At 39.2% G+C, this 26,410-nt stretch overlaps 2 protein-coding genes across 20 annotated transcripts in view; one reads left to right on the top strand and one right to left on the bottom strand.

Moving 5' to 3' along the window:
- Nucleotides 1-26,410, top strand: part of CADPS (calcium dependent secretion activator) — a 434,367-nt gene that overhangs the window by 67,270 nt on the left and 340,687 nt on the right. The gene's annotated exons all lie outside the window — the stretch shown is intronic.
- CEP15 (centrosomal protein 15) overlaps nt 24,203-26,410 on the bottom strand; it is a 431,988-nt gene continuing 429,780 nt past the window's right edge. Inside the window, exon 5 of the mRNA XM_087708813.1 lies at nt 24,203-24,718. Coding sequence (XP_087564939.1) covers nt 24,494-24,718 — 225 coding nt within the window. The 3' untranslated portion in view covers nt 24,203-24,493. The remainder of the gene's footprint in view (nt 24,719-26,410) is intronic.

The following is a 26,410-nucleotide window of genomic DNA, read 5'->3' as shown; positions in this document are numbered from 1 at the left end:
AGCAACTGCTTGTTATGTCATGCACTGCAGGGATTTGAACATCTGGAGATGTCAACATCTCTAATCTATGCAACTATTAAAAGATCAGAGTAATATACAGAAGCCGGTCCTCTAAAGAAATAATTGAAATAATTTAGCTGGTCAAATTCAGCTTTATTCGGTGAGTCAGTTGTACTGCTCCTTGTTATAAATAAGACTTGGCCTTGTGTTCATGCCTTAATTTCCTCAATAGTTTAGATTACTCTAAAGTGCTTTACACGAGGCAAAAAAAATATTGGATTGTGCGAAAAGACAGACGTTTATTAGAAAAGCATTTGACATCTAATTATAATGGTCTTGAAACAATTGAATTGAATTTCTGTTTATTACCGGGCACAGTTGAAAATGCTGTTTTTAGCTTATGGAAAATGATATAAGAGTAGACGGCTACATCTTTCTTATCAATTATTGTATAACTTACAGTTATTGTCATAGAGCACAACATACCCCGATATTCAAAGCACCTGAATTCTTTGGTAGTTGAGGTAGGTCTTTTTAATAGCAGTAATCAGAAGATAAATGATCTACAGGTCAATAAAATATAAGATATGACTTTTTTTTTTTGAAGTTAGGCTGATCTGGCTCTTAGTTGAGTTAGTTCTATAAAAAGAAGATGCACATGATAGGAATATAAAAGAAACACTATTGATCGTACTGTATATGTATATTGCATGGGTCAGAAAGAGGGTTCAGAAAATATCTACCCCTCACATCCTGGAGATAAACTGTTTCAACTCCACCCCTTGGGGCATGCCAAAACAACTAGACACAGGGATAGTTTTTTTCCCCCTTGTGCCATGACTTTGCTGAACAGATAATTACGATAGTACTGTCTTATGTATAAAGATAGCAATAGCAATAGCAATAGCAATAGCAGTTAGACTTATATACCGCTTCATAGGGCTTTCAGCCCCCTCTAAGCAGTTTACAGAGTCAGCATATTGCCCCCAACAACAATCCGGGTCCTCATTTTACCTACCTTGGAAGGATGGAAGGCTGAGTCAACCTTGAGCCGGTGAGATTTGAACAGCCGAACTGCAGAACTGCAGTCAGCTGAAGTAGCCTGCAGTGCTGCATTTAACCACTGCGCCACCTCGGCTCTTAGATATTTACCCATGTAGTATGGCTGTATGACTATTATCTTTCTTATCTTTTCTATTTCCTTTTCCTATTGGTATCTTATATTACTTTGTTATTTGTATATATATATTGAGAGCTTATGCACCAGAGACAAATTTCTTGGGTGTCCAGTAAATCTAGTCTGTTCTGTTCTATACTCCACTCCACTCCACTCCACTCCACCCCACTCCAGCCCAGCCCAGCCCAGCCCAGCCCAGCCCAGCCCAGCCCAGCCCAGCCCAGCCCAGCCCAGCCCAGCCCAGCCCATTCATCTTATGCCCTGCTTTGGACAAGCATCCAGTAGAAGGCAGCAAATTATGCTAGAGTAAGTAAGGACAGGCTGTTGAAATTATACATACTATCATCTCTGTATCATTACTAATGCCAGGCTATGTTGGCTTGCTTGTTTTGCCATCTATTTCTTACTTTAACTGTTCTAACCTATGTTCTGGGCTGTGGTGCGTAGGCTGCTCAGAGTCATGTTGACTGCAGTGGTCTAAATGCCCTAGTAAAAATGTTAGCTTGATAGACAGTCAGAGAGAGACAACATAATTTCAAGAATCAAGGGAAGGAATCTCCTTAACGCTTCCCAAAGGAAAGATTTCCAGGATGTAGCTGGAAAATGTACTATTGAGAAATCAGCTGCCATAGCTACATATTCTGTCACTCTGTCTCTGTCTGTCTGTCTCTCCCTCTCTGTCTCCCACTGTCTCCCTCTCTCTCTCTCTCTCTCTCTCTCTCTCACACACACACACACACACACACACACACACACACACCATATACACAAAAGCCATGTGTGGAACAAAATGAAAAGTACAATCTTACTTTATTTACACTTTAACATAACATGTAAACATTTCAAAACGTTGACATGCTTATAATGCTGCATTTTACATATACTCTCTCTTTTGAAGAAGAATGGTTTATTAACATTGCGACACATGGCAAAAAGGTCAAAACCTCAGTCATCTAGTTATGGCCACCATCTTGACTTTTTTTCAACCTCCTCCCTATAGGTACTTCTGCTCACCGCTCTCTTTCAGCTCTAGGGTTCTTGGCAACCATCGACTTGTCTGAGGTCATGGCAGAGCAGACTCAAATAGTGTTGGTTACATCTGATTTTACCTGGGAACAGAGGAGGGGAAGGCACATTAACAACAGCAACAACAACAACAACATGGCTTTCTTATATTGTGGTTTAACAACAGAAGAACTGGGATGGGTGATATTGCCATTCAGAGAAGTGAAGCCTGCCTTTGGAACAGTTTCAGATCACAATGGGAAGCGATAGAGAACTAAAATCAACAAATGCTTTTTCAAGAGCAACAAGAATATCATTAACAGCCAAAATATGATAACCAACTCAACTATTTATTCCTAGTGTATGAGGTATATGGTTTGGGCTTTCCTATATGAAAATACAGATAGTCCTCCTCAGCAGTTCATTTAGTGAGCATTCAATGTTACACTGAAAAAATGTGACATGACTATTTTTCACACTTACGACTATGGCAGCATCCCCGTGGTCACGTGATTAAAATTGGAGCCCTTGGCAACTGCCTTTATGATGGTTGCAGTGTCCCGGGGTCACATGATCCCCTTTTGCAACCCTCTAACAAGCAGAGTCAATAGGTAAGTCCAATTCACTTAACAAGTCTGTTGTTAGAATAGAGTAGAGCAGAACAGAACAGAACAGAATAATTGAATTCTTTATTGGCCAAGTGTGATTGGACACACAAGGAATTTGTTTTTGGTACAAATGCTCTCAATGTACATTAAAAGACAATATAGTCATATGGCACAAATAAGCAATCAGGAAACATTCAATATCAATATCAATTGTCTTGACAAACTTGAACATTGGGCATTATCTAATAAAATGAAATTCAATGGTGAAAAGAGTAAGGTTCTACATTTAGGCAAGAAAAACGAAATGCACAGGTACAGTATAGGTGGCACCTTCCTCAATAGTAGTAACTGTGAGAGGGATCTTGGACAACCATTTAAATATGAGCCAGCAGTGTGCAGCAGCTGCCAAAAAAGCCAACACAGTTCTAGGCTGCATAAACAGAGGAATAGAATCAAGATCACTTGAAGTGTTAATACCACCTTATAATGCCTTGGTAAGGCCACACTTGGAATACTGCATTCAGTTTTGGTTGCCACGATGTAGAAAAGATGTGGAGACTCTATAAAGAGTGCAGAGAAGAGCAACAAAGATGATTAGGGGACTGGAGACTAAAACATATGAAGAAAAGTTGCAGGAACTGGGTATGTCTAGTTTAATGAAAAGAAGGACTAGGGGAGACATGATAGCAGTGTTCAAACTATTCTCCAAAGCACCTGAGGGCAGAACAAAAAGCAAGGGGTGGAAACTAATCAAGAAGAGAAGCAACTTAGAACTGAGGAGAAATTTCCTAACAGTTAGAACAATTAATCAGTGGAAGAGCTTGCCTCCAGAAGTTGTGAATGCCCCAACACTGGAAGTCTTTAAGAAAATGTTGGATAGCCATTTGTCTGAAACAGTATCAGGTGTATTGCCTAGGCAGGGGGTTGGACTAGAAGACCTCCAAGGTCCCTTCTAACTCTGCTATTGTATTGTATTATAAAATAAAGAGTACATAACGCAACAGAGACATTGTATTACAGTGATTGATGGCCGAAAAGTACTGGAAGGATACAAGCAACAAAGTTACAGTCATTTAACAGTACTAACAATTGCAGTGATTCACTTTACGGCTGTGGCAAAGAAAGTCATAAAATGGGTCAAAACTCCCTTAACAAATGCCTCGCTTAGCAATAGAAATTTGAGACTCAATTGTGGTCATAAGTCAAGGACTATCTGTATATGGCAATTTTATTATTTAAGTAATTAAATATAAATTATTACTAAGTTTAATGTCACTGTAAAGTAATTAGCTACAGCAAAACTTTCTTAAAATAATTAGAACTTTGCTAGTGTTGCAGTGGGAGACCAGCAGGTCTACATCCATATTTCTTTTCTGAATGATTTCTTTTGAAGTTCCTTTCATCATCAAGAATTTTTCTGGAGTAATGTATATTAAAGTACTTTGTTTTCCTTTGAGTACTAAGCCTTCATAAAGTTATAAAAAAAGCTGTTCATTCATCCAAGCGTGTTAGACTTATAGGAAATATATTCATAGTCTCTTATATCATTTTTCCTTCTACAGCAGGGGTGTCAAACTCAAGGGCTGGGGTGCTTAGAGCTAGCCCGCAGGGCTGTCCTGGGAAATGGTAAAGGACGAACCCTGCATGCAGCCCTCCTGAGCTCCATTTTCTCTGGCATAGGGTTGCAGGAGGCCATCGCAGCTGAAAATAGAGCTCGGGAGCCTCTTTTCTCTGGCAGAGTGCTCGGACCAGGCGCCCCCAACACAAGTGACATCAAGCTGGCCATACCCCCCCCTGGTCACACCCTCCCCTTCTCCCAAGGTCATACACAACCCTGATACAGCTCTCAATTAAACTGAGTTTGACACCCCTGTTCTACAGCAAGACACAGTGTGACATCTGCCATTAATCCCACAATGTACATACAGTTAAGTTCCTGGAGAGATTCAAATGTTGTGCCAGCAATTGCCATAGTTTAAGTCCACCTTTAAATATTCTGTTAGTAATAAGAATAATTACATTGTAATTGTGTATATCTACCCAGTAGTGGGTTATGAGTGGTATGCCCTGGTACAGACAAACCAATGCCTGCTGGGAGCACCGGGTACCATTCCGGTACGGTGCTCCAGAGGACACGCCCGCCCGCACTCGTTACCAGTATTTGAGCTCTTCGGGGCTTCCGCTCACAGAGTGTACAGTGCCTGCGCGACACTCTGCTGAACAGCTGGAGCGTCGCAGGCAGTAAGGACGTAAGTGCATAGTGCACGCATGTGCGTGCATGCTGTGTGGATTCATGTGGTGGATGTACCAGTTGCAACGGGATCCAGAACCCACCACTGATCCTACCCCAAAGGTATGCATGTATAGCTGTATGTATTTTGTGTTATTATGCTGTATTTTGTGTTGTTTTGTTTTCAATCCTCTGCTTTTCCTTGCACTCTTCCTTTCTCCTACAACAACAGCAGTGTGCATCTCGGGATTATACTTTACGCAACTGATCAAATAGGATGTGACCCACATCAGCTTATCATAACCAAATATGTATTCACCTTGAAAGAAGCACATTGTTTATTGTCGTTGAACAAGCCCAGCAGATCCATGAAATATAAAGCCTTGATAAAAGAAAGTCAACTCAAAGATTTTTCAGGAATAAATTTAAGTGCTACTATGTTGGGGATGCGGTGGCTTAGTGGCTAAGGTGCTGAGCTTGTTGATCAGAAAGGTCTGCAGTTTGGCGGTTCGAATCCCTAGTGCCACGTAACAGAGTGAGCTTTTCCCAGCTTCTGCCAACCTAGCAGTTCGAAAGCACATAAAAATGCAAGTAGGAAAATAGCAACCACCTTTGGTGGGAGGGTAACAGTGTTCCGTATGCCTTTGGCATTTAGTCATGCCGGCCACATGACCACGGAGACATCTTTGGACAGCGCTGGCGTTTTGGCTTTGAAATGGAAATGAGCACCCCCCCTAGAGTTGGGAATGACTAGCATATATGTTCGAGGGGAACCTTTACCTTTACCTATGTTGAAACCAGATTCTGCCTTGAATTGCACTGTTTTTAAAGAAACAACTGTGGGAGAGCAATTTCCTCTACCGCCCATCTTTTCCTGAAGTGGGGTGTGCCAGACATTTATCACTCAAAAGCTTGTAACAGATAGGATGCCATGTTATTTCAGCTTACATAAATTTCACATCGTTATGTTTAGAAATCTGTCTCAAGACAATAATGTAATAAATCTGCTGAAAAACAATCAAACCTGGCCTTCATTCTGAATTTTATACATACGCATACAGGTCCATCAAAACAAACAGTTAAGAATAGAAAATCAAACTAAGGAATCAAATAATTACCCTTAAATAGTAAATGAAAATAATAATTGTGGGCTGAGACATCAGGACAGAAGTAACTAAACTTGATGTTTTGTTTCTATTATTTGTTGATTGTATTGTTTTTCATGGATTTATGGCTGTTTATTAATGATGTACATCACTCTGAGTCATGTCTTGCGTGGACAGTTATTTCCTTCCTGCCTCAAACTAGTCACAGCTCTAAACAATCGTCTCTCATGCCCAAACTAAGTCTCTACTCTTGTTAGGCTACAAAGCAATGGTGAAATCTTTTTTTTTTAACCACTGGTTCTGTGGGCGTGGCTAGGTGGGGGGTCCATTGGCCAGGTGGGCGTGGCCATCTTTTTTCCACTTTTAAAGTATTTTTTTCCGGTTCGGGCAAATGAGCACAGAGTATCATAAGTTGAGCAAGTACATTAGTGCATGAGCTGAGTACATTTTAGCTTAATGTAAAAGACTGGGTATCTAGGTTGCAGAAATCCAGATGAGCAGTAGGGTTAGCCACGATGTAGTAGTCATTTGGATTCATCCACATCTGGTAGCCTGCACTTAATGTGATGTGAGTAAATCTTGCAGGCAGATGTTACTTAAAGAAACTTGGTTTAAAACTTCAGAAAAGTATATACCTGGTGAATTTAATAACTGTCCAGGACTCTGCAATTAGGTTATTCCACAACGTACGTGTGTGTGTGTGTGTGTGTGTGTGTGTGTGTGTGTGTGTGTGTGTCCTAAAAATGCAACTTCCAGATGTAGTTATAAAAGAAGCAGACATTGTGATCTCTGGAACTTTAAAATATATTGCTCGCTGAGCTTTCGTTAGCCATTGCTAACATTGTCAGATTGGCCAAATTGATTAACATTGTACAAAGGCAGGTATCTCTTTAATGGCTTTAACACTCTGACGGTGAAAGCTCAGTGAGCAATCTATTTTAAAGTTCTGGAGATCACGATGTCTGTTTATATATACATATATACGCTGGTCTTGTTGTATTCGGGTCTTTTCCCATGTAAGATTGAGAGTATCTTGGCGACATTTCGACGAGGTCCCACTCACATCTTCAGGCTGGTGTCTTCAGCCTCGTGCTTCTGTGAGCAAAGCATGATCAGAGCTGCTGTCTTTCTATAAATATTGGTGGGGGTGTGTGGAGTGCTGGCTTTGTTGCTGTAAGCAGGTGGTTGACTTTGTTGTTACATCTTGATTAGTTGATGGAGTTGATGTATGCAGATTAGTCGGCTGTGTGGCTGAGGTACTAGCTGTGTGCCCATTAGTCTTTTGTGTTATAATGACCTGGGTAATGGGCTATGTGATGACATCCTGAGCTCTGGTGTAGTGATATCCTGAGTCCTGTGCTGCAACATCCTGGGAAAAATCTGCCCTGCCACATACATTGGACAAACTAATAGGAGTATAAATGCACGCATCACAATACACAAGAAGTCAGTCAGAAAAAAAAGAAAAAACTTCCTCCCTTTTCCGGCACCTTAAAGCAACAGGACATGAAATTGTTTTTGAAGGAACCAAATTAATCTCCAAAACTGAACACTTCAACAAGAGAATAATTATGGAAGCCATCGAAATAGAAAAACACCCCCACAACATGAATAAACGTGATGATACCTCCCTCCTACCAGACATCTGGAAACCAACCCTAGTCAACAAATGAGCCCCACCCACCATGCAGGTCATTACCACACAAAAGAACAACGGACACACAGCCAGCACCTCAGCCACACAGGATGATACAAAACAGCCGACCAATCTACAAACATCAACTCCATCTACCAATCAGGATGTAACTACACAGCCAATCAACCCACTTACAGCAACAAAGCCAGCACTCCACACACCCCCCACCAAGATTTATAGAGAGACGGCAGCTCCGACCATGCTTTACTTGCACAAGCACGAAGCCGAAAACACCAGCCTCAAAATGGCGAGTGGGACCACACTGAAACGTTGCGAAGACAATCTATATCTATATCTATATCATCTCTCTGTCTCTCTGTCTCTGTCTCTGTCTCTGTCTCTGTCTCTGTCTCTGTCTCTGTCTCTGTCTCTGTCTCTGTCTGTCTGTCTGTCTGTCTGTCTGTCTGTCTATCTATCTATCTATCTATCAATAAATAAAATGACTTCAGTATTATGACTTGGTTCATAATTCTTTTCTTTGGTACCAGATTTCCCAATTTCATTGCCTTCTTTTCCCCTTTTCCTGATCTTAATCTAACTACTCACTGTGATCAACTCTTCCTCGTGGCTCTCCTTTTCTACCTGGATTATTTCCCTTGACTACAAATAACATTTGTGTCAAAGCTGCTTTGACTCCAAAATTTTGACAAGCAGTAATAAATCTGTAATACAGCCTTGCATACATGAATATTAATGTTCCCTACTGACAGGATTTCTAACCTTTTAAGTGAAGTAGAAAAAGTAATGCCAAACTATTTGGGGTGGGGGTGGGGGATAGATTTTTTTTAAAAAAAATATTATGGTTCATTGCACAGTTATCCAGATATTCAGACTGGATTTGGAATTTTTATCCATGTCCAAGTCCTCTCAAGGATCTGGGACAAGAAAATTTCATTTGATTATCTTTGATAATAAAGGTATCATTGCAGAATGTAACCTGTTCCAAGTAAAGCTGCTTTTTGCAGTTGATTAATTATTATGATTTGTTACATAGTCAGCCAGATGTCTAGACTGGATGTGGCATTTTAATCAACCCATCAAATCCTTCCCAAGAACCTGGGAGATGCAGATGTTATTGTTATGCACACAACAATATGAAATCACAGCTGCCACTTCTTTAGCTGGTGATGGCCTTCATACACATCAAGTGTTTTTTTAAGTACTTGGGATGTTGTAATGTATTGGTGTAATATACTGTATGTATCGATCCAAGCAGTGGGTCTTTTTGTAAGTGACAATGGAAATTTTGTCAATTCACAGATTGACAGTGTTGTTCAAGATTTTTTTCTATGGTAACCAATGTGCTGATAACTGTTGGAACCACCATAGCTGGTTCATGCCATGATCTTTCATCTTCAATTTTCAGTTCTTTCTGATTTTCAGGTCCTTTCTGATTTTCTTCATTCTTTGTCTTGACTTCTACTATCCTCCTGGTATTGTCACATCAGTGACACATACTTTCTTTACAACTACAGTTAAATCTGGGATGTTATGAGCCAAGACTTTATATTCAGAAATCTTATAATATTTTAATGTGCTCATTTTCTACTATTTTTTCAGCTATAGGTTCCTACCAATTTTTCATTACTGGCAAATAATATTTTTACAGATGTTCCAGTGAACATAATCACTTTATGTCATCATTCATAATCAGTTATAATAAGTGAAGTGTATGAAATATTTCTTCCCCTGCTTTGCACAATCTGCACTTTGAATCATTTGGTTATTTTCAATTCTGGCCTTGATTGCATTTGTTCAAATAGCAGCTAAAATGAAGCCTTCAGTTTCTTTTTATTAAAATATTCCAGTTGAGAGCCTTTGCCAGATTTTATCTTTTTTCCACTTCCTACTTGAACCTTTATAGAAATTGACCATGTAATATCTTGCCAGCATTCTGATATTGTTTTTATTACCTTATTTTGATATTTCAATATTCATGTTTTGTAACTCTCATTCTTTGGAAGAAAGATCCAATGAATCTATCAGCACCATCACAGTTTGGAACTATAGCCTTTAAGTTCTCAGTTCTCTTTATCTAATAGCAACACTTTATTTCCTAAATGGATATTAAAAAATAAAGTTAGAAGGACAGAAGGGGACATATTAGCTCTTTACATACTTACCTCTGGTTAAATGAATCATGGTTTGGGGAATTAATCCAATTTTCTGAATTTGCCAACACACCAAATGAGCTAATCACAGAGCCTTGCATAATCCATTAAGCTAAAATGTGATTGTGTGGTCATGTGATCAGTCTAAAAAAAAACAAAATAAAGATGGAGGAGTTGCCCTCTTGGGCTGTTCCAAATGACACTTTAAAGAAGAAGAAGAAAGAACAGACTAAAAAATAGATAATAAAATCTGCTGGCTGCAAGAAAACATCCTCTTCCCTCTCCTAATTCCTCCGAAAATATTTTGTCTCTTTATAAAGGCACTGTAGAGAGAGCTTGCTCTTTTATGGAGAATAATGTTTTAGGCAGCATTAAAGCCAATAACCAAGGATAAAAGCTAAACAGGTAGGAGAAATCAGGAAAGTGTTAATGGTTCAATAATAGGAATTTAAGCAGGCAGGAGGAATCATTATAGACCAGGGTCTAAAACCAATTTTATAAGTCACCTCCCAAATTAATCCAGGTGTTGTACAGTACATAAAGCTTTACAAAAGCACAAGTAGCACTTCAGATTCAAGATTAAAACTGAATATAAAGTCCTAATCCTGTGTTTATACATAATTTATATCCAAATAGCTTCTTATAAGCCTATTAATTAATTTTCCTGTTTTCTTCCCATTATGTGAACTGAATCAAATTAAACTGCATCTCTGTCTTGATCTCTACTACTGCACTTTTAACTTTAATTAAATGCTCCTTTAAGTTTTCTCTCTAAACTAGTTCCTTCTTTCCTTCTTTATCCCGCATTTTCCCACATTATTTTCCGCATCTACTGGCTCATGTTATAGGAGAGCCTTTTCTTTTTTCTTGAAGGTTTTCGGGGTTATTTGGGTGTGTGTGTGGTATCCGTTAGAAGTTAACTTCACTTCTTCTCTGAGACTTTAGGCCAATTGCCAATTCATCTGGATGCAGAACCCATCAGAAATTGGTTTTCCAAAATTCTGATGACATGTTGCAATTAGAGATTAGTTCTATGACAAACACAAGAGTATAATCAGTTTCCTATGACTGTCAGTAAGGGTGTTATAAATCAGGGCTCTTGTGCCTCTGAAGATGCCCACCACAGTTGTTGGCAAAATATCAAATAATTAGTCCACGGCATATTTAGCCTAGAAGCTTGCCACCATTGTTTGTCCTTTGCTTATGCATAGCTCATGAAGTGTTCATCACATGATGTGTTAATACACTTTATAATGCCTTGATAAGGCCACACTTGGAATACTGCATCCAGTTTTGGTTGCCATGATGTAAAAAAGATGTTGAGCTCTAGAAAGAGTGCAGAGAAGAACAACAAAGATGATTATGAAGAACGGTTTCAGGAACTGGGTCTGTCTAGTTTAATGAAAAGAAGGATTAGGGGAGACATGATAGCAGTGTTCCAATATCTCAGGGGTTGCCACAAAGAAGAGGGAGTCAAACTATTTTCCAAGGCACCTGAGGGTAGAACAAGAAGCAATGGGTGGAAACTAATCAAGGACAAAAGCAACTTAGAACTAAAGAAAAATTTCCTGACACTTAGAACAATTAAGCAATGGAACCTCCAGAAGTCATGAATGCTCCAACAGTTTTTAAGTTGATGTTGGATAACCATTTGTCTGAAGTGGTACAATGTTTCCTGCCTAAGCAGGGGGTTGGACTAGAAGATCTTCAAGGTCCCTTCCAACTCTGTTATGCTATGCTATGCTATGCTATTCTAATTACAGTTGTATTTCTCTAAAGATAATCCTTGATTTACAATTGTTTGTTTTGTGTCTGTTCAAAGTTATAGTGGCACTGAAAAAAGTGGCATGACTATTTTTCAGACTTACAACCATTGTAGCATCCCCAGGGTCATGTGATCAAAATTCAGACACTTGGCAACTGATTCATATTCCCCAATGGTCCCCTTCTGATAAGCAAGTCAATGGGAAAGCCAGATTCACTTAACAACTATGTTACTAACTTAGTAACTGCAGTGATTCACTTAACAATGGTGGCAGGAAAGGTTGTAAAATAGGGTAAAACTCACTTAGCAGCTGTCTTATTAGCAATGAAAATTTTAGACTCCATTGTGGTCATAAATCAAGGACTGCCTATATGTTTAAGGAACAATATGTAATTAATTCCTATAATTCAAGTCAATTGTGGTCATAAGTCGAAGACCACCTGTATTTCTTGCCTTTGCATTTTCCCATCTGTGAGACTGTCAAGTCTCTCTCAGCTAATAAGGCAAGAAAGTAGAATGTATTTCCTGAGACTTGGAAACTCAATTATATAGATTTATTGTAGCAAAACTATGAAGCCATCAGAAAGAATTCAATGATTGCTGTATTTCAGATGTGAGCTCACTACCCCGTTGAAGGCCACAAGGAAAGGTTATCTTGGGTATAACAATTATTTATAAGTACTCCTCTTGCAGTCTTGAACAGTAGAAACTGTACTGCAATTTTAAAAGTTAGTAAATATAATAAAGACAGGCGGGTATACAATGCTACTTTTAAAATAAGATCTAAAATGAATCACACAGTGCATTCATATCTTTTTGGAAATTATTTCTACATGAGTCTTGATGGACTTCTAAATAGAAATCAGTACTCAAGTAGTTTCAATGGTGCTTTTCAAAAGGCAACTGGACTTCCTGAAGCTTCTTGGATGAGAAGCAAAACATTTCCAAGGAAACAAGTCCAATTTTGAAAGGCATCTTCGGGACAACCATGACCTAGATGATTGAGAATCTCCATAGGCAAAACTCAAGTAAATCTAATATCTACAGAATAACAGAATTGGAAGGGGCCTTGGAGGTCCTTGGAGTCCAACTGCCTGCAGAATTCCATATTTTTAAAAATGTTACATAGATGCTCAAGCATTTTAACTTTTTATTCTTCCACTGTTGTCTATGGGTGGTGATGAGGTCTACCCTACTATTTTTCAAACTGAGTCTACCCTAGTATTCTTCAAACTGTGGCAAAGGAAACCACTGATCATATTTTCAGAGTCAATGCTGTTAGACTAAGGCTTCCAAAATAGAGAATGAATATGTTTGGCTTGCATATTAAGATTAATCATTGGCCAGACCTGATAGTGTAAGGGATATCTCAGAATTCTTGATACATTGTTCAGGAGCTCAATCGCATTGTACATATGTTGTGCACTGACAGTAAATTATTATTATTACGGTGAAATATCTACCTAACTTTCCATATCTGATGTTATTATTAGGCAAGATCACTGAGGAATCAAAGTTGTGAAGAAAACAATGAATTTTAATTTTATCCTCTTATCTGCAGATATAACCCAAACTATCTCGAGGTACACAATTGATATACCATATGATAGCACAGTTCATCAACAAGGGCAGACATATTCAAATTTTATTCAACAAAATAAATAAGCCTGAAATTCCCCTGAAAGCAGGCACATGGCATCATTCTACACCACAAACAAATTTTGCACCACATGGATTTTAGCCAGCTGATTAGCATGCTCCAATAAATGGAACAATAGTCACTGAAATTATTCCAGCCTCTTCTAACCTGGAATAAAATTGGGTTTATAAATTGTTTCCTTTGCAATTCATTGTATATAAAGCTGTTCTTCTGTTTGTTGACAAATACAGTTTGCACAACCTTTCACACACGCTCAAAATTATTCTGATACTTACTTAAACTCTTTGTCTCTGTATTGTCTATAGTCAGACTTGATTTTTTTTATTGAATTTTAAAAAAAAACTTTTACAAATGTTTACTTCCCTCCCCCTCCCCTCCCCACCCAAACCCCACCCCTCCCAACTTTCCCTCCCCCGACTTCCCAGAACCAATACAGGGTATAAATCTTTAACAAAAATATTCTAAAGTAAACTTAAAAGTAAAAAATTAATATCCTCTCTCATTTGAGCTTTAACTCCTCTTTGTTAGGCTAACTCTAAACAGATTATGTCATTCCTTGTTGCCTCAGTCATAAACTATCTGGAATTTCTTAGTCCCATATTTATTTTGAGTATAGTCAATCCATCTTCTCCACTCTAATTTATATCTCTCATTGGAATGGTCCTTGAGATATGCTGATATTTTAACCATCTCTGCTAAGTTTGTTACTTTTAATGTCCATTCTTGAATAGTAGGCAAATCTTCCTTCTTCCAGTATTGCGCCAACAGTCTTGCTGCAATTATTAAATGCAAAATCAAGTTAGTCTCTATAACTGTACAATCAGTAATTATACCTAACAAAAATAACTGAGGGGTAAACTTTATCCTTTTTTAAGAACATTTTGCATAATCCACCATATTTTTATCCAAAATGCTTTAATCTTTTTACAAGTCCACCATATATGATAGTATGTAGCATCAGCACAATCACATCTCCAGCATTTAGGTTGTAAATTTGGATACATAGAGGCCAGTTTTTTAGGATCTAAATGCCATCTATAAAACATCTTATAAAAGTTTTCTTTCAAATTTTGGGCTTGTGTAAATTTTACATTTCTTACCCAAATCTTTTCCCATGTATCCAACATTACTGGTTCTTCAAAATTTTGTGAGTCAGACTTGATTTTGAAACATAATAGGTTTCGCCTTGAAATTTTGTTCCAGAACCAACAGTGTGGAAGATAAAGGGGTATTTTCCCCACCCCATCACAGAAGTGAAATTTGTCTGTAATTTGTTGCCAAATATCTCTTTGCAATCTTCTTGAGACTTTCCAACCTAAATTAAAATGGGAAGCAGTAACAAGTTTGCTGGCCAAGAAAGGTGAATGAGAAGATATTCTTTTCCTTATGCTGGTAGAGATATTGCCAGCATTTCAGTTTTGTTCCTTTTCTAATTTGAGATAGAGGCTTGGTTAACTGTTATAAGAGGTCCTAATCTTCAAAAGGTTTATATTTATATGAATACTAATATGTAATGTTTTAATGAAATACATCTGTCTAGTAGAAAATTTCCCTAGTTCCAAGTAAGCATTGTGTAAGTGTGTGATTGGAGTATACCCATAGACATTTAAACCTATGTCAACTGTAGGTATTGTCATTGTATCATTGCTATTGCTTAGACTGCTGATGCCTACAATCCAAGATTGATTCAGGAGTTCAGAGATAAAAGTCACACAAACTTGCACTCCTGTTGAATACAGCTTGACTTGGTCTCTATTATATTAATAATTTTAATTTAATGAGACCATTCTGCAGTAGAAGTCATATTGGAAATTTCTAAAGAAGAAATTTAAGAAACATTATTTTCCCCCTACAAATAAGGATGTGGGTATCAAATGTCATCTTTCAGTCTGTTCTCTCCTTCCTCTGCTTCCTCTTGTACATACTCATGTTGTACATGTTCTGAGAAGAAGCAGCCCATTGTGGCTTTTTAGAATATATACACACACATATTAAAAACAAGAAACAGATGGCGAGAAGCTTTGACATATATCCTCAGAATCCTTTAAGAATGAATGTAGGTCCATTTTATTTTACTATAACTGTACATTTTGAGGAACAGAATTCCAATTCAGAAAATGTTCATTCCAATCATTCATTTTAAAAAAATCTAACAAAATTAATCAAATAAAATCTAGAAGACAGAGGTTCAGTTATTTTCAATTTGAAGGGGTTGTCTTAGACACAAACTATAGATAGTGGGTGGGTGGATAGATGGATGAATGAATGGATAGATAGAGAGATGATAGATAGAGGTGGAGAAGCTGAAAAGCAGAGAGAGAGAGAGAGAGAGACAGAGACAGAGACAGAGACAGAGACAGAGACAGAGACAGACAGACAGACAGACAGACAGACAGAGACAGACAGCAGACAGGCAGAAATCTTGCAAAAGGTCAGTGCACACTTGATTTTTTTGAAGTGTTAAAAATGTTTGGGCTAAAAGCAAAATTGATTCTTAGAGGAAATATGGGAAATGTATGAGTGGCCTTTGAATAGTTGAATAGCTAGATTCAACAATTTGTATAGGAAGCACTGGAATAATATAGTCACACATGATGTTTTCCCATAAATATTGTTTCAAAAGATGACCAAACACAATCTATTTGCTCCAACATCAGAAACTAGGACTATAAACTAAGAAAAGAGTAGAATTCCCAATCCCTGCTAGCAGTTCCAAAGGATATCAATTGAATCAAAAGATATCAGTTATATCAAAGCCCTCAGAAAGTCTTAAACCCTCAGATAGAAAATATCCATCAAGGTTATAAAGTCATCAGCAGACACCTTTCCATGTGTAGAACTAAACATTGGTAAAAATAAAACAGCCACTTCATAAGTCCATGGCACAACATAGGAGAACAAACCCATTAGGACACGATTCAGCAGTCCATCTGCATTTAAAAGACAAAGGCCACTCTTTTGAAGACAGCAGAGTCCGCATGGACAAAGAGGTCCATTGATTTGAAAGTGGGGTCAAAGAGGCCATCTACATCTAAATTGGTCAGCCCCTTCTCAACAGAGCAGGAGGGATACGGCATCATCTATATCTACAATATAGTCTTTTCAGCAGTTCCAAGAAGACTCCACACCCATTAGCATTACTCAATTGACCCTGAGGACACAGATAAATCTCCAAGTGGCCTTAAAAACTATCTAAAGGAATGCAAATGACCAGCTGTCTGCAAGGAATATAAATCCTTCCATTCCCCACCATCCAGTCAAAACTGAAGAAACCAAACGTCTTCAAAGAAAAACCAAAAAGTCCAGTTACCTCTTCAAAAAGCACCTTTGGGACAACCATAACCTGGATGACTGAGAATCTGTGTTCCATCCATCTGCATTCCATTCAAGAAGCCAGACCAAAATAGATTTAAATATTTAAATCTATCTTCTTTTAGGATGTTCTGCCTCTTGGCTCTTGTCTTAATAAACCTCCCTAAAAAGAGAAGATTAAAAACAGGCAATAATTGTCAAAGATGATAAGTCCCAAAGAACTTATTAAGCCTCTTTCAAAACTGACACTAGTGCTGTCACTCCAAACAGATCAAATTTCAGCACCACGACAGAAGCAGGACAACTCCAGACTTCGCTCCCACTGAACTATGATAACACTCATTGTTGGTTTTTTTCCGCCTTCCTCCTAACCTTTGCGACGCCGAGTGCAAAAAGTGCAAGCACAAGTGCACATCCATAATGCAATGTGTGCATGTCCCCCCATGTGTCCCGCCCCCTGCGCATGTGCACATGCCCCCTGTGTATGTCCCACCCCGTACATGTGCACGAGACCCCCCCACATGTGACCACACACACACACATGCAGGCACGCACTCCCCACAAATGCCCTGCCCCCACACATGTGCACACATCTGTTCAGTAGAGACCTGAAAACCAGTATGTGCAGCTGAGCTGAGCTGGGGTGACAGCTCACATGACCCATAGAGAGGGCTCTGCATGCCACCTGTAGCACTCGTGCCATAGATTCGCCATCACAGCTCTATGATTGCCATCTATGTCAATGCAAGCCCACGAGTTCCTAATATGGTTTCAACCAAGCCAAGAGAACACAGCCTTAGGTTCATACAATGAAATCTAAGAGCACTCTGCATACAAAAACCCCAGTTCTTTTATTTTTTTTACTGCCAAAAATCCTCTTAAAGCTCTCTATGAACTGAGAGAAAATGCCCACTGAGAAAACAACCACAACCAAATGTTGTCTTAACACAGAGAGAATCTGTCTGTGTCTGTCTATCACCTATTGTCTATCTATCCCCCCTTCTCTCTCTCTCTCTCTCTCTCTCTCATACACACACACACATCTATCTCCCATTTTTTAAATAAAACCATCACAGTTACAGCTTGGTATTGCCATGCTTTAAAATCAGTGATCAGACTACATACGTAGTGGGGAAAATATATTGTAACTATCAGACTTTCGTCTACTCTTATAAAGTTAGCTCAGGTTGATTTTATGTTCTGTTGGTTCCCAAGCCTACATCTATTAAAGGATGTTATAAAGCTACTGAGGAAGGCACAACACATTTAAAAATGAAAAAGAACCAAGTTCAAAAGGAGTTCAAGGTGTTGCCCTTGGCCCTCCATTTCTTGATTTCTGCATTTTATATGCTGGCTTTCCAATTTATAGTTCCAAAATGAACATTTTGCAGTCATTGAATCTGATGGTGGTAATGAGTGACATACAAAACCAGCAATGCCCAAATGCTGTCTTTTAATTATCCTTTTACTTTAGGGAACTGTTTCAATTGATGGTGCAGTGGTTAGAATGCAATACAGCAGACAAACGTTGCCCATAACCAGGAGTTTGATCCTGATGGGATTTGGGTTGACTCAGCTTTAAATCTTTCCTAGGACAGTAAAATGAGGACCAGATTGTTGCGGGCAAAATGCTGACACTGTAAACCACCCAGATAGTGCTGTAAAGCACCATGGAGTGGTATATAAATCTAAGTGCAATTGTTATTGCTATTGCTATTTTATTAGGCAGGTATCTTGCCTTTGATTCTCCCGTCTGCCAATAAGAAATGGAGAGGGCATCGGGCTACTACACTGATTTCATGCAAATTGTTGAAGTGGCTTTCCATTAAGTTGCATTGATGCACTTTTTAAGGAATGTATGGAAGGCAACAACTTGTGAAATGTGCTACTATGGTTCCTTCAAACACTTAATTGAATTTTAGTGTTCCTTTATAAGTTGACATGTAGTGCAACTCCTAATTCTGTAAGTAATGTAAAAGTAGAAAAATAAATCCTTGAATTCAGATTATGGGCTATAATACTATCCTAGCTGCTACATTGTAGATAGGCAATAAGAGTCCCTCTAGATACTTCTGTAGACCTTCCTCAAACACTACCTGAATTTTTTAATTGTTAATTTTTTAAAAGTTAATTGACAGCCTTGGAGGCCATTTATTTTTTGAATCTTCAGGGCTGCCATACTTAGTGCTGTGGGAAATTGGGAGTGGGGGTTGCATGGAGTTGGTAGAGTTAGTTAGCCATAACAACATTCTTTTCTCTGAGAGTCAAGGACATTCAGCCTGTACCTGGAGTGGCACAGGGGTGGGTTCCAGCTTCTTCCACTGCCAGTTTGCTCAGGGATGCGCTTTGCGCATGCATACTTGATGTGCACTATGCGTGTATGTGCAATAGGTAAAAATGCTTCTGCACATGCAGAATTTGGGTGCATTTCCATTTGGGATGGTGCATTGATTGGACCAGGTGATGGACATGTGCTTGCAAAAGAAGAGACTTTGACTTTCCTTTGGGTGTTGAAAACCTAGGAGCTTTCAGATTCAGATTTTCTCCAGATGTGCCAATATGTCATCTCTAATAAAATGGATATTTGAGGAATTGCATGCCTCGGAGTCTTACTTGGTTGGGGGTGTTACTTGGAACCCTGACATTAATATTGAAATTAACCTTAAGTGGAAAACACTGTTTGCAACTGATTTCAACCTTGCCCCGATCAACATGTGGCCACTGATCCATTTCGCACGACTTCTTTTATCATCCGATCTGTTTAGTCTTCATCAGTACCATAGAGAAAAAAGGGCTCCCATCTTGGTGATTAGATTTAGGTTCATGGTTCTCATCTTGCTGATTAGATTTAGATTCAATAAGTGCTTCCAAATTAGAAAGAAAGATAGGATTCCACATGTTCTTTTCAATGGCATTGCCCCATAGAAACGGATCATCAGATTTCAGCAATATCAAATGTACTTTCACAGGGGTGTAAATCTTGAGATTTTCCAGGAAATACCCAGATCATTTGCACTTATCCAGTAGATTTATTTCTGTAGTTGAGTATTGCAACAAATGGGTTTTATGCAATTGCAACATCCACCACCCCCTCCCCCAGATACATATGTGGTGTCAGTAACAAATAATGTATTTGCTTTGCTTCGTTATCCATATGACTGAATGCAAAGATACACTCTTGTTTATGTAGGCTTATGGCATATAGGATGCTGTTGCCAATCAGCTGTTATGGGGGCACCGTGAAAGCTAAATGGAATATAAAAACAATTTAATTTCATCTTGGGAATTGACTTTCTTTCTTAACAACATTGGTAGTTGTTGAAGCATGGAAATGCAGAAGATCAATAAACTACTGCTATTTTGCAGTCTGGAAAATAATTACATTAAAGGCTGGTAGAGGAATTTTTCATTTGAGATTGTGGTTTAACCCTCAAATTGCTAAAATGGTATACAGTATATCTTTATAGGATGAAAATGCCAAAAGAAAAAGTCCAGGTCTTACTTTACTGGCTGCATCCAGAAGCAGTAAATTCATGAGTGAAAGTCTCCAGAAATGTCATCCGACATCATTCATTTTAAAAGCCGCCTGCCTTAAAATTGGCTCCACAAAGGATAGTTCCTAAGAACGGAATTGGTGGTCATTTATTTTGAAATCATTATCAGTATGGTTTAAAGAAACAGTTATAGCATTGTTACATGATTTATATATTGCCAACCCAACCGTTTGAATTATATTCCTAACAATTACTGCAATATAAATCACACAGTGATGTTTTAAATAGAATAATAAAAATTAGAACTAATTTTTAGAATTAATTAGAATTAACTAACTTGCAAAGTTAGCTCATCCCAGAGCACTTGGGATACCCCCACGAAGGAGTTCTAAAAAATTCATAATGGAGGCCACAAACATGTGATCAAAGCTCCACTTTTTCGACATAAGTTTGGATGTCCATTAAAAAAAGGCTTTGATTGCATAGTCTTGTGACCCTCTTAACTTTTTTGATCTTCTTGTGAACATCCCTGAACAGCACAGAGCAGAGGTGGTATTCAGCCAGTTCAGACTGGTTTGGGCGAACCGGTAGCATCAATCAGCTGGCCCGCCCACTCACTCCCACCCTACCCTGTCTTTTATTTCCTGCTTTCTAGCTCATTTCAATCACGTGGCACAACTGATTCCCCCCTCCTCACTGTTCTACTTATCATTGCTGACTTGGAAAGTAAAAGGAGCTGAGCTTCTAAATGCTCCATTTTCAGCACTGTGTGCAAGCACTTTAGGTACATGCGCGTGCGCTAAGTGCATGCTCACTGCAGCATCCCACCACTGGCATGGAGTATTTACTACTGTTGGATGGATTTCCATATCAGATCAGGATTCAATGTTAGATGCTTCCTTTTGACTTATTGTTTCTCAAATATAATTAATGGCTTAGGATTATTTGTGAACTCAACCAGTTTGACTTATTTAACACATGATGGTTTTCAGGCTAATACAATTTAGCAAAAGTCGTGATTATAAATTTCACAACAGCTAAAAAACATGTTGAGTGAAACTGTTCTTCTTGTTTAAAATGCAGAAGGAAAAACTCTGCAGACAGTGGAGACAAAATAAAGGACAAACTCTGGTGAATGATGAGAGGTCATTCACTCAAATGATTCCTCTTTTCTCCTGATCTTTTTCCCCTTCCTTCTCATTCTGGTGTAAACATTTGGCCAAGAAGGCACCTGTCTGAGGGACAGGTATGCAAGGAAGGGAAGAGCAAGGGAGAAGCTCCTCTCAGGTTGCTGAATTGCTGAATGTCGTATTTCTTTGACTTAAAGCAGAAGCATTCATTCTTCTGTTTAATATTCCATTGACTTTGAATTATGCCAGTATAAAAAGTAGAGAGAAATTGTGTGTGTCTGTGCATGAAGACTCAAGTAAAACATTCCGTCTCTTACAGACTCTTAAAACAGACCTTGGCTCAAACCACTTCTTAAGTATAGCAATAGCAATAGCACTTAAGACTTATATAGTGGTTTACAGCACTCTCTAAGCAGTTTACAGGGTCAACATAATTGCCCCCAACAATCTGGCTCCTCATTTTACTGACCTCGGAAGGATGGAAGGCTGAGTCAATCTTCACCCAGTCAGGATCGAAGGAATTGAACTACTGGTAGTGTGAGCAGAATTAGCCTGCAATACTTCATTCTAACCTCTGCACCACCACAGCTCTTCAATATTGTGGGCTTAATTTAATGTGTGGATTTCAGTAGCTGAAACCTTTGTGAGAAGAAAACAAGGCCTTGCTGGGTTGTGACCTAGTGCATTTCTCCATGACCAGCATGGCATCCGTATTCCATCGGCCAGCCAATGCCGGCTGGCAACTACAAGGAGGAGGGCCTTCTCAGTAGTAGCCCCGACCCTTTGGAACGAGCTCCCCGTGGAGATTCGTACCCTCTCCACCGTCCAGGCCTTCCGCACAGCCCTTAAGAACTGGCTAGCCCGTCAGGCCTGGGGATAAGGATAGCCGCCCCTCCCGAATGATGAAAGTATGTTGCTTATTATTTTATTATATGTCTCTATGTCAATGTCTGTATTCCCCCTCCCTGATTTTATGTGAGCCGCCCTGAGTCCCCTCAGGGAAAAGGGCGGCCTACAAATATTAATAAAATCTCAAATCTTAAATCTCTTAAAATGGCAGGAGTCAATGGACCTTGGAAAGAGAAGAAAAGCTGGAGTGTGTTATTTGGCATTTGTTCTTGTTACAGGGGTGTATCCCAATTCATGAAAGTGGACTTTGAGCTATAGAAAGGGCATTCAAATTATCAGTGGTTATCTTGTAGTGACTGAGAAATATTGATTTAATTACTTGGTGTTTTTCAAGCTGCCAGTTTTTATTTCTGTAGGCCTAAATGGTTTGTTTTATTTATTTGTTTGTTTGTTTGTTTGTATGTCTGCATGTGTATATACATACATACATACATACATACATATATACACATACACACACATACATACATACATACATACATACATACATACATACATACACACACACATGCTGGTCTTGTTGTATTCGGGTCTTTTCCCGTGTAAGATTGAGATTGTCTTGGCAACGTTTCGGTGAGGCGCCACTCACCATCTTCAGGCTGGTGTTTTCGGCTTCATGCTTGTGCGAGTAAAGCATGGTCAGAGCTGCCGTCTCTCTATAAATATTGGTGGGGATGTGTGGAGTGCTGGCTTTGTTGCTGTAAGTGGGTTGATTGGCTGTTTAGTTGCATCCTGATTGGTAGATGGAGTTGATGTTTGTAGATTGGTCGGCTGTTTCATATCATCCTGTGTGGCTGAGGTGCTGGCTGTGTGTCCGTTGCTCTTTTGTGTTGTAACGACCTGGGTAGTGGGTGGGGCTCACTTGTTGACTAGGGCTGGTTTCCAGATGTCTGGTAGGCAGGAGGTATTGTCAGGTGTATTCATATTGTGGGGGTGTTTTTCTATTTCGATCGCTTCCATAATTATTCTCTTGTCGAAGTGTTCAGTTTTGGTGATTAATTTCGTTCCTTCAAAATCAATTTCATGTCCTGTTGCTTTAAGGTGCCGGAAAATGGAGGAAGTTTTTTCTTTTTTTTCTGACTGACTTCTTGTGTATTGCGATGCGTGCATTTATACTCCTATTAGTTTGTCCAATGTATGTGCAGGGCAGATTTTGCATGGTATTTCATAGACTCCTTGGTTTTCTACCTGGATCTTGTCTTTGGGGTTTCTTAAGATGTTGGCTATTTTATGGTCAGTGCTGAAGGCTGTCTTGATATTGTGCTTGTGGAAAATTTTGCCGATTTTATCCGTGGTGCCTTTGATGTAAGAGAGGAGGGCGATGCCATTGTCCTGTTCTGTGTCTTGGTTCTTGGGGGTGTCTCCTTTTGGATTAGGTTCAGGGCCAGATTTAGATGAAAAGAGGCCCTAGGGGCTTCGGGGGGAGGAGGCTGCCGCCGTCGGGAGCTCAACGAAGCTCCTGTCAGGATTCTGGTTCGTATATCTTATAAGATCTATAGATATCTCCCCTTTCTGGCAGAAAGGGGCAGGGAGAAGGTCAGTCGTTAGGATCTCTTTGTAATTCATAGCTTTTTTTTGCTGTGAATGGAGAAGAGGTTCAACATTAGCTGAGCCTTTACTCCGGCCAGTTTTCCGCGCTGCCTTTTTTGCAGCCCTAGGCAGATTGCCCCCCCCCCCCCAGGACAAAGCTAAGCTATTTAAAAATCAATCCGGGCGGGGACCATTCCTGAGGAATTTCTTCCATTACTATCTAAAATACCAGCTTCAACTTCGCAAAAGGCTCCCTTTTTTTTTTTTTAGCTGCGTCACAAGATGGCGATCTCGTAGCTTTTGTGTTTGATGTGACGTACTCAGTCAGTCCTACCCTCCTGAAGGCTTCTCCGTACTAATTGCTAAAAGATTAACTGAGGGGAGCAGAGACTTTGATTTTTGGCTCGCTTGATTGCTTGTCTTTTATTTTTACTCTGGAATGGCTCCCAAATCTAAACAGAAGCGCCTCCTTAATAACATATCTCCAAAAACTGCTATGAAGCCGCTACCCTTGCCTCCTACACCCTCCACGGGAGATTTGTTAACACAAGAATTTCTTCTCAAAACGCTTAATGATTTCAGACAGGAAATTAATCAACTGATATCGGATTTATATGATCAATTTGATGCTAAAATTGCTCAGGCAAAGGAGGATATGATCGGAGTAATGACAGTCATGACAGATTATATTGCTGAAACGGAGGACAAATTGGAACTTTTGGAAGAAACTAACCTTAATTTGATATCCAAAATTCAAACGTTACAACAGGAAATTGAAAATGCTCAAAAACAACTTGTCATGATAAATTATAATAAGACTGCCTTTGCAATAAGAGTTAGAGGACTGCGTGAAAACCAACAGGAGAATTTGAAACAGATCTTCTTTGAGGCTTTTAGCCGCTTGGTGGGAAGTCCGGGACTTAATTTTGATTGGCAGATTCAAAGAATTTACCGCCAGAATTCGTGGGTAGCAAAACAGCGACAGCTTCCGAGGGACATAATTATATACTTTACCACAAGGGAATCCAGAAATGAGATAATACAGAGGTTTTACAGCAAGAGGTTGAGAATTGATGGACAGGACTTGATTGTTTTTAAAGAGATACCATCTCAAATATTAAGAACAAGGAGAGAGTACGCTTTCTTAACCGAAGAACTCAGAAATTCTCAGATTCCATACAAATGGGAAGTCCCAGCTGGTATTACAGTTACATTTGGCAACCAAAAACACCGCATTAATTCTGTCTGTGAAGCCCGAGAATTTTACTACAAGACCCTGAAGGCGGGACTTCCTGATTCATCCGGACCTGGAGAGAGACAAGGAGAAGGAGAAGACAAGCAGCGAGACACGTGGCTACAAGGCGGAGGGTGTTGCTTTCCTCTTCCGGAAGGGCAGAAGACTAAAGAATAAAGACTTAGCGATGTTCTTAAAACTTTATGATTTCCGTCTGGGATTAAATGGAAAAGTTGTATATCGATGATGAGACATGGAGACTGAAAGAAGCGTTGCTGATTGTGGACATATATTGCATATAAGATTTGTCTGAACTCTAACTCAAACTGCGCATGAATTATTTTCCTAGACGAGGAGAGCAGAGATCGCGATCTTTTTGAGTTGTGGTCTGGGACGAACGGAGTTGGGAGGTGCGTGGGAGAGGGAAGGGTAGCGAAAGCTTAATTAGACTACTTGGGGCTAGAATGCAAGCTGATGTTTGTTTGAGTTGTTATTTCAATATAAGGTCAAGAAAGATTGGTCGGAGAGTCTTCAGGAAAGTGGAGTAAATATGGGAGGAGCAATGGACGCGGATAAAATATATATGTGGATATGGATAAAGGCAGGGTGGAAGGTAAAAGATTTACATGTGGAGGCGGGTAAGGATAGAAAGGGAGGTGTTGGAAATGAAAAATGAAAGAAGTACTTGAGTTTAATGGTTTTATAGAAAGGTTTGGATATTCGGATAAAAAAGAGATAAATTAAAGGTCTGAATAGATAGACAAAGCAATGAGACGTTTAGTTGGGGAATCCTAATTGATTAACTTACCTGGCTCTAATATAGTTTGAAACCCTGCAAGTAGTAAAATAACCGAAATTTGGAATGAGCTACATTGTTTAAGATTTACAGATGATGGGAAGCTGTGTTAACGTAGCGGGTTTATTGACCCTTCTTGTTTTTCTTTTCTTTTTGTGTGTGTGTGTGCTTTTTTTTCTTTTCTATTTTTTACTATTCTCTTTCTTTTTGGCTTTTCTTTTATTTTATTTTTTTAATTTTAAAGTTAGCTGGCTTTATTATACTCAAATGCTTGTTAAAGAATTATGCCGGGTATGGGACCTGCGAAGCCGTAAGGGGGTTAGGGAGGGGGGATTATAGGGGGGAGGGGGGAGGGTGGAATTACAGTTTCAATTCTTAGAACAATAAGAATTCACTTGTATACTGTGGTTCGTTTTCCTTTTTTTTTCTTTTTCTCTTTTATTTAAAAAAAAAAAAAACTGAATTGTAGGGATACACCAAAACGAGGAGAAGAGGGAAAGAGGAGGGAGAAGTAAAGAGGGAGTGAGAGGGAATGTAAGGAGGGTGAGATGGAGGGAGGGGGAGATGTCTGAGGGGGAAGGGAAGTAGAAGAGGGGAATGCTGGAGGGGTGAAATGAAAGTTGGAGGGGGAGAAGAGAGGGTGTATG

The sequence above is a fragment of the Thamnophis sirtalis genome, unplaced genomic scaffold (assembly GCF_051295495.1).
Source record: "Thamnophis sirtalis isolate CommonGarterSnake01/CBP01778 unplaced genomic scaffold, rThaSir2_p1.2 scaffold_3, whole genome shotgun sequence".
Classification (NCBI taxonomy): domain Eukaryota; kingdom Metazoa; phylum Chordata; class Lepidosauria; order Squamata; family Natricidae; genus Thamnophis; species Thamnophis sirtalis.
This window is presented reverse-complemented; position numbering and strand designations above follow the sequence as displayed.